The 9,676-nt window shown below is 35.9% G+C and overlaps 1 protein-coding gene across 1 annotated transcript; it reads left to right on the top strand.

The window, feature by feature from the left end:
- The first annotated feature begins 6,810 nt into the window (after nucleotides 1–6,810).
- Nucleotides 6,811–9,676, top strand: LOC107955216 (receptor-like protein kinase FERONIA). The gene has a single exon (XM_016890946.2). The coding sequence runs from the start codon at nucleotides 6,869–6,871 to the stop codon at nucleotides 9,473–9,475; it is 2,607 nt and encodes an 868-aa protein (XP_016746435.1). The 5' UTR covers nucleotides 6,811–6,868; the 3' UTR covers nucleotides 9,476–9,676.

Raw genomic sequence — 9,676 nt, 5'->3', positions numbered from 1 at the left:
ACACAGAGTTATGAAGTAAAACTTTTTGTCCTACTGAAAAACGCTTCTGAGCTATTCTCTTATCGTGAAACAACTCTGTTTTGTCTTTATAAATGTGAGCATTCTCGTAGGCATCATTGCGAATTTCTTCTAACTCTTGGATGTCTAATCTCCTAGCCTTCCCTGGGGGTTCTAACTCCAACTCTGGTGCCTATATAACAGAAGGTAGCAGTTTAGTATTTGAAGATAATAACTCTTTAACAAATTCAAATTCATCAAGTTCAGAATTATCTCCATAAATTGACTCAAAATTCTCTTCCACCAAAGAGTCAATTATGTCGATACGATTTATGCTCAAGATTTCGCTTGGATGGCTAATGGCATTGTAGACATTAAACTTTACGATCTCCCCATCGAACTCCATCGTGAGAGTTCCACTTCGAACATCAGTTTTAGTACTAGCTGTACTAAGGAACGGCCGACCCAGCAGGAGATCTGAAGATCCAGGAGTGCTATCCTTCTCCATTTTGATCACATAAAAATCTGCAGGGAAAATAAGCTCGTTAACTTTTCCTAGAACATCCTCGAGGACTCCTTCTGGATGCACAACAGACCTGTCTGCCAATTGAATGATAACACCTGTTTTTGTCAAAAAAACCCGCGTTAAGTGATTCATAAATAGAATATGGCATTACATTTATAGAAGCCCCTAGATCACACATGGCCTTTTTAATTCCCAGATGGTCTATTTTGCCCCTATCCTTGCATTTTGCCGGCATTTTCCACTGTAACACCGCGGATACATTCTCACCAACATTCACCCTTTCATTACCTGTTAATTTTCACTTGTTGGTGCAAAACTCTTTAAGAAATTTAGCATACTGCGGTATTTGCTTAATGGCATCCAACAACGGAATGTTGATCTCGACATTTCTAAATGTTTCAAGAATTTCCTTGTCCTCTTTACCTCTTCGACATTGGATGAATCGTTCTGGAAATGGAGGTTGAATTTTAGGCAATAGAGGCTTCGGTCGGACCTGTTCGTCTTTTTCAGTTTTTTCCTGGGTAATTTCTTGGGCAAGATTCCTGTCATGAATCGATTCTAGTACCTTTCCACTTCGTAACGTCACTGCATTTGCATTTTGTCTAGGGTTTGGTTCTGTTTGTCACGGCAGCTTCCCTTGAGAGTTTAATTTCTCGATCAATGTGGTCAACTCTCTGATAGACGCCTCGATTTTCTGTTGAAAATCCTTCATATTTTTTTGGAAATTAAGATTTTGCTGCTGAAAATCAAGACCATTAGCTGCTAACTTATTGACCATGGTTTCTAGAAAATTACCCAAACATTGCGGCTGTTGCGGAAACTGATTTTGGTATGGCTGGTTATTTCATAGATTGGCCCCATAACTTTAATTTAGGATGGTCCCTCCACCCTGGGTTGTAGGTATTAGCGTAGGGGTCGTATTGCCTTTGTGGCGGCGTAGGAAAATTTCCCACAGCATTTAGATAGGTCATGGTTTCATCATACAAACTGGGACATGCATCAGTCGCATGATCAGGTGTAGCACATATTCCGCATAATCGAGCTGTCTTCACTTTTTCTGCAATAAGAGAATTCATCATATTAGTAAGTCTATCAACTTTATCCTCTAAAGTTGAATTACTTAGCTGGTGAACCCTTCTAGGGGGTGCAGTATTGGCTCGGAACTGCTGAGAATTTGCAACCATTGTGGAGATCAAGTTTCTCGCTTGTTGGGGAGTCATGTTGACCAATGCTCCTCCACTAGCAGTGTCTACCATATTCATCTCCATGGGCTTCAAACCTTCGTAAAAGTATTGGAGGAGAGATTGCTCTGTTATACCATGTTATGGGCAGCTTGCACACAACTTCTTAAATCACTCCCAATAATCGTAAAGGGACTCAGCTTCTTTTTGCCTTATTCCAACGATCTCTCTTCTTAGCTCAGCTGCTCGAGACGCTGGAAAAAATCTGTTCATAAATAAACGAGATAGATTACCCCAAGTTGTAATAGATCCAGGGGGTAAATAAAATAACCATTCCTTAGCAGAATCTGCTAGGGAGAAAGGGAAAGCACGCAATTTAATCTGATCCTCAGTTACCCCCTGAGGTTTCATGCTAAGACAAACCATATGAAATCCTTTCAGATGCTTGTAGGGATTTTCATTTTGTAACCCACGAAAAGCTGGCAATAACTGGATTAAACCTGACTTCAATTCAAAATCAGTATCCATAGTAGGATACGTGATGCACAATGGCGATTGTTCTGTTGGAGCTTTGGCCAGTTGCCGAATTGTTTGAGCCATTGGTTGGTGTGCTAAATTCAGGTTTTCGTTAACCCTAGCTTTAAACACTTCTTCTGGTGAGTCAAATTCTACTTTTTCGCTTTCAAGTGTTCGAGTAGGGTTTTCGTTAACCCTTGACTCAGCTTCGTCGTCGACTTCGATTTCTGGCGGTGGGTTACTTTGAGTTCCTACCACCGCTGACTGCTTTTTTTGTAACTTTGTCTCTTTCCGATTGGCTCTAGCAGTCTTCTCAATTTCTGAATCGAACGCAAGAGTACCTAGAGTAGATCTGGTCATAAGAAACAAAAAAAAAAGATTAGAACGTTGCCAGTCCCCGGCAACGGCGCCAAAATTTGATGCGGTCGTTGAAAGCACAAAAAATATCCTATCCCTAATAAATAATGAAAAAGAATAGTAAAAGGGAAGTAGGGTCAAATCCTCAGGGACTGGACTTGCAAAATATCTTGTTCCGTGAAATCCCAGGCAGAGTCTTGCCCAAGACAACTTGCGTTCCTGAAAAAAATAAAAAATAACAGAATTAAAGGGTTGGATCTAGAAACGAAAAATAAAATAAAAACAGAGTTAAGAATATTGAATCGAAAATTAAAAAAAAATAGAAATAGAGTTAAGAGAAAGAAAATTCTTATGGGAGATTCCAGCCTCCAGTTGTCTCGTTCCGCCTTGGGTTAAATCCTCGGCTTTTAGATGATCCTTCCCAAACCGAATAAGCCATTTATAGTGGAAGAAGACTCCTACGACCACCAGCTCCAATGATTTAGACTTACGATTTGGTGGAACCTGACTCTAGCTAACAATCGCTTCTGTGGGATCGTCTTATGCTAGATCAACGCTTCTCAATGGCGAATCTCACGCCATTTTGTCTCTTGGGCTCGCCAACCTCTGACGCAGTAAGCTAACGAACCGACTGTGCAACCTTCCCAAAACATATAAAGCGGCCGCCTTTGCATATGTTGAAAAGCTTACTTCTTAAGGGACATGGACGGAAGCGTCAGCCCCGTAGTGCGGAGAAACGATGAATACTCGTTGAGAATGCTAAGTACGGATTCTAAGCCTCAAGAACCCTTTTGGGGATTTTTGACAACCTTCGGCTAGATGGGTTTAGTGGCTCATGGTTGTGGTAGAAAAGAAAATAAATAAAATAAAAATAAAGATTTTATTGGAAAGAAATATGAAAAGAACAAAAGCCTAGACTTTTGGGGAGAGAGTGTTTACAGAAAAAAGAAAAGATGGGATCCCCTTTTGAGTCACTTCACCCCCTATTTATAGTGCTATGGGAGATATTCTAATCCTACTTAAATTCCTAAAAGATAAATACATTTAATTGAAGATAAATAAAGATAAAATAAAATCCTAAAATAATCCTTAATAATTATCTCAATATTAATTATCCTAATATAATTAAAATAGAGTTTAATAGAATAAAATCTCTTCTTTTTGCATTTCAACCCTTGTGTCCTCCATGCTTGTACTTTTGGAACCTACTTTTCCTTGTGTCGCACATTGGCCCATTTTATCTCTAAATTCACGCTTTTGGCCCTTAATTTCACTTTTTCCTCAAATTTAGTCCCTATGAGATAAAAGATCATAAATAGCTCAAATTAGCAGGATCATACTCAGAATAGATACATAATTAATACATAAAAATACGTTATTCTAGAGTGTTATCAGTGACCCTTACAGTTTTGAAAATTTTCATCCTTTTCTGAAAAATTTTATATGTTTTTTATTTAGTCCCAACTTATTTCTAATGTGTTTTTAGGGCCTCGAGGGCTCGTATAAGGGACGATATGCATGTTATTAATTGGTTTTTCTATGATTAATGACATGAATTAAAATATTTAACAATTTTTGTTTGTTTTGAAATGTAAACTCCAGTAATGCTCCATAACCCTATTCCGGCGACGGATACGGGTTAAGGATGTTACATCTACAAATTTCGTCTTTCCTTCATCTCACGACAGATTGATGGTTTCTTTAGCTACATTCGATAATTCAATTATGAAAATTATATTAGTTTCCACCCAAACACACAAAAATATATAATCAAACATATTTTACATTTTATTCATTTTAGCCCTTGTATATGAAATGTTCATACTTTTCAATATTTAATATAGAATAATAATCTAATTTCATATTCTTTCATTAGGGACCTTATACTTTTAATCTATAGCATAATTTCTTAACAAATTTCAATTTATTCAATTTAGCCTCTAATGTCAAAGTTAACTAAACCTTTAATTCTAAGTTGATTCCCCTATTTTCTAATACAGTATTAGTAAAATCTAAGTTCAACAACTAAATTTCTATCAATTTCAAGTCTAATTTCATCACTATTAACTAATGGCGACTAAACTTGCAGATTGAATAATCAAATGCTTGGGCATGACTTAATAGGCTTAGATTATTAAAATTATATGAAAATCATCTAGGAAAACCTCTCTTACCTTAGCTAATTAAAATCATTTTTTGTTAAAAAGCTTGAAAGGTTTTTCTTCATCTTCTCTTGGCACGGACGACACAATTCTAAAGAATAAGATGTTCATCTTATTCTCTTTCCCACTTGTTTTGTTTTTTTTACTCGCAATTAAAGATAATTAAGCTTACTTAGTTATCTAACATTTGATAATAATCATTAATTAACATGCTTAAAAATAGATGGAAATGATTGTTCTCATCCACTTTCTCATAAAAATTTAATGGTTAAATAATCATTAAGTCCTTTAATTAATTACCAATTAGGCCCTCAAATATTTTTAAAATTAAAATTTTATAACGATGAGACTTTTACAATTTAGTCCTTAAACTTTAATTAACATTTTTTGTCGAGTTAATTTCTAAACTATCATATAATATATTTTATACTAACATTGTAAATCCTTCTATTTATATTTTTATTGACTTGGTTTACGGAATTAAATTCTAAAACTACATTTTTTTTGACACTGTCTAAAATTGAATCATTACAACAAAATTGTAATCTAAGTATCTAGTTCAATAAAGAAAAAATTAATTACCTAACCAAAATAAATGGTATAATTTGAAGGCTTGTTATTAAATTAAACCTAGTTAAAATGATCAAATGCATCATTTAATAGATCAAGTTGCTGGCTTCGTTGAAGTACATAATAGTTTTTGAAAGTTTTATTATTACAAATATAATATATTCACAACAATAATATAAATATAAATAATAGTTTGAGCAATTAGAATCAAAATAGTATAAAACACAATGGGCAAAAAATTGAAAAGAATTGGACTAAATTCATACATAGCATATACACATAATGTGACTAAATACCCACACTTCATAATTTCACATTAAGACTTGGACTTGATTTCTCAAATACCAATAACCTCCACCATGACCAACCACACCAAGGTCTCATTGCAATTTAGATAAAAATTAAAAAAAAAATTTGATAGTTTCTTTTAAATTTAAGTTGATTTTAACTTTTGGACCGTGCATTTAATTTTGATCGAAATAATATCACATTTAGTACATGCACTTTTATAAATGTTCAATGTAATACTTGTACTTTAAAAATATCTAATGTGGTATTTGAACTATTAATATGTATTTTATTATGATATGTGTATTTTCATAAAATGTCCAATGTGGTACATGAACTATCAATATGTGTTTTATTATGATACCTGATGTTAACATTGCTAGTGAATTGCTAAACCATAAAAAAAAATCTGATTCCTTCAAATCATTAAATCCACATGAATAATATAACATTATGTGAATAATTAAAAAATAATAAATTAAATTAAAAAAAAAACAAATCTAAACATATGATTAATAAAAAGAAGTAAATGACTTACATAAGTCAAATTCCATCTTCTCCATTTAAGTATACGGTCATGTTCTTGAAAGAGTTTTTCATTTGAAATAGTATTTTTAATTTATGTTTAAATAATATTTTATTATACATAAAAGAATAAGTACTTTCATGTAAGTTTAGTATTCACTTCTTTTTTATTAATCATATGCTTATTTATTTTTAATTTAATTTAAATTTTTATTTGATTTTTCACATAACGTTATATTTTCATGTGGACTTAATAATTGAAAAAAAATCTACATGTCGAATTTTCATTGGTTAATTTAACAATTCATTAAGATTGTTAATACCAATATTATAATAACACATATTAATAGTTTGATACCAAATTAAACATTTTCAAAGTACCTATATCACATTAGAAATTTTAAAAAAATATAGGTACGTACCATATACCACATTATCCTATTTTAAATCAATTAGTTAAGTGGTTGACCTTCGGTCAATCTTATTTGTGAAAATATCTTTAATCCAAACCAGTTTCGCGACTACCTTTTCTATATAACTTTCCAATCATCTAGCTTTAATTTGAAGCAATATATATATGTATATATTAAAAAAAGAAAAGAAAAACGAAAGACTCGTAACAAGAAAAAGCTGTATGAATTTGCAAATATAAGCTGTATTGCAAATATACTGATAAAACATGTTCCCATTCCATCAACATATATTTACATAACAAACATACTCATAGTCAGTTTTCACTTGTTTCCATGGAGAAGTACTCGGTAATATTTCTCATAACCATCCTTCAGTCAGCCATTTTTGTTGCATCAGAGCAGCCTGCATACGTTCCAACAGATAATATCACCCTGAATTGTGGAGCTCCAACCGACTTATTAGCTAATGATGGCAGATCTTGGGCAGCAGACAAGACCTCAAATTTTGGACCTTTCGAATCACCCCACAACAAATCGCAAGCCTACGAAGCTGATACTCAAGACGGTTCCGAAACCGTGCCTTATATGACGGCCCGAGTTTCCCGTTCCGAATTCAAGTACACTTTCCCTGTTACTTCAGGCCAGAAATTCGTTCGTCTCTACTTCCATCCGGCGTCCTATGAAGAAAACGACAGATCCAAGGCCTTTTTCTCTGTCAAAGCTGGTTCTTTCACTTTGCTAAAAAATTTCAGTGCTTCCCTTGTTGCAGATTCAAAGGGGAGAAATTGGTTTTTCAGAGAATTCTGTTTGAACGTGGAAGATAATGAGGTGTTGGACCTTGTTTTCACTCCATCTCGTAGTGCTTCAAACGATACTTACGCTTTCATCAATGGAATCGAGATCGTGTCGATGCCTACCAATCTTTACTACACACCGCCTGACTCACGGTATGTCCGTTTCGTTGGTCAGAGTTCTCCATTCCCTGTTGAGAATGACACCGCACTTGAGATGGCGTATCGATTGAATGTTGGGGGCCAATCCATTTCGCCAAACGATGATACTGGCCTTTTCAGGCTTTGGTCCGATGACATTGTTTACAGTACAGAAATTAGCTATTTCACTATGAACAACTCCGTGCCAATCAACTACACAATGATTCCGAGATATACGGCACCGGCGATTGTTTATCAGACTGCACGGGTAATGGGGCCTAGTCCTGCGTACAACGAGAAGCATAACTTATCATGGAGATTGCCCGTGGGTTCGGGATTCAAGTATATGGTGAGGCTTCATTTCTGTGAACCACAAGATCCGGTAAACTCTCCGGGAGACCGGACGTTTAAGGTCTTTATAAACAGTCAGACGGCTGAAGAAAACGCTGATGTGATTATGTGGATCGGGCATGGCAGAGTTCCGATTTTTAAGGATTATGTCGTGTTAGTATCAAAGGAGTACATCACCATAGATTTACATCCTATTCCTTCAAAGCTCCATGATGTTATCTTAAATGGGATTGAAGTGTTCAAATTAAGCAACTCTGATGGCAATTTGGGCGAACCAAACCCAGAACTACTGGTGGCTCCACCACCACCTTCGGTTTCGTCCAATTCTGCAGGTGCAAAATCCAAGAAGAGAAGCTTGCTAATTGCTTGTGTTGGATGTGCGGCTGGTTTGATTGCCATAATTTCTTTATTGGTTTGCATGGTTGTTCGGCGGCAAAGAAAGGGAACAAGTTGGCTTTGCCGGTGGGTAAAACAAAACGAAGGGAAATCCACAAGGACCTTACTGTTACCAGATGAACTATGCCGCCATTTTTCACTGGATGAGATCAAAGCTGCTACCAACAATTTCCATGATGATTTAGTTGTTGGGAAAGGTGGGTTTGGGAAAGTATACAAAGGTTTCATGGATGAAGGTGAAAAGATAGTTGCAATCAAGCGCCTGAATCGAGAATCCAGTCAAGGTATTCGAGAGTTCTTAACAGAGATTGAGATGTTGTCTCAGCTCCGCCATGTTCATTTGGTGTCCTTAATCGGATACTGCAATGAGAAACGAGAGATGATTCTGGTGTATGATTTTATGCGTAATGGGACTCTCTCGGATCATCTTTACGGTACTAGCTTTGCCTATGATCCTCTCACATGGAAGCAAAGGCTTGAGATTTGCAAGGGAGCTGCAACTGGATTGAACTATCTTCATACAGAAGTGAGGCATACTGTTATCCACCGTGATGTCAAGACAAGCAACATTCTCCTAGATGATAAGTTTATTGCCAAGGTTTCGGATTTTGGGTTGTCGAAAGAAGACCCCAAAGACAAGGTGATCATAACTGGAATAAAGGGCACCCGCGGTTACCTGGACCCGGAGTATGCTCGGGGTCATAAATTAACCGAAAAATCAGATGTATATGCATTTGGTGTTGTGTTATTTGAAGTCCTATATGCAAGAAAAGCTGTGAATACGAAATTGCCCGAAGCTCAAATGAGCCTGGCACATTGGGCAAAACAGTGCATTGCAGATGGGACACTGTACAAGGTTATTGATCCATATTTGATTGGAAAGATAGCTCCAGAGTGTTTTAAGGTGTTTGTCGAAATTGCAGAAAGTTGCATAGCAGAGGTGGGAACCGATAGGCCATCAATGAATGATGTGATGGAAAGGTTGGGGTTTGCTATAGAGTTGCAACAGGCTGCTGATGCCGAGATGTCGAAGACGGATTCCGCAAGTGAATGTAGATACCCGGATATAGTGTTCCCAGTTGCTCGCGACGTGGACTTCGACGATGAATCAGAAGTGGATTCGGAGTTGGATTCAAATGTATGCAGAGTAGGGTTATTAGATTCAGATATTAATGGACTGAGTTATCCTACTATTGATTCAAGCACATCAGTGGACACCTTCTCCAGCACCACCAACAACATAAAAAGCATAGGAAATTAGAAAATCAAAATTGGAGACTTCACGCAGCCAAAAGGCTATATCCCTTAATTTCTTTTCTTTTTGCTAATTAGTAAATTAGGTTTGTTGAACTAGTTTCATGCTTTAGTCTTCGGGATCTCTATTAAGGGTTTGTTTCGATGTATTAGCAATGTGTAAATTGGTGTTTGTTTCAATGCAGGAAGACTAAATGTAATTTGCTTT

Source organism: Gossypium hirsutum, chromosome D07 (assembly GCF_007990345.1).
Source record: "Gossypium hirsutum isolate 1008001.06 chromosome D07, Gossypium_hirsutum_v2.1, whole genome shotgun sequence".
Taxonomy (NCBI): Eukaryota; Viridiplantae; Streptophyta; class Magnoliopsida; order Malvales; family Malvaceae; genus Gossypium; species Gossypium hirsutum.
This window is presented reverse-complemented; position numbering and strand designations above follow the sequence as displayed.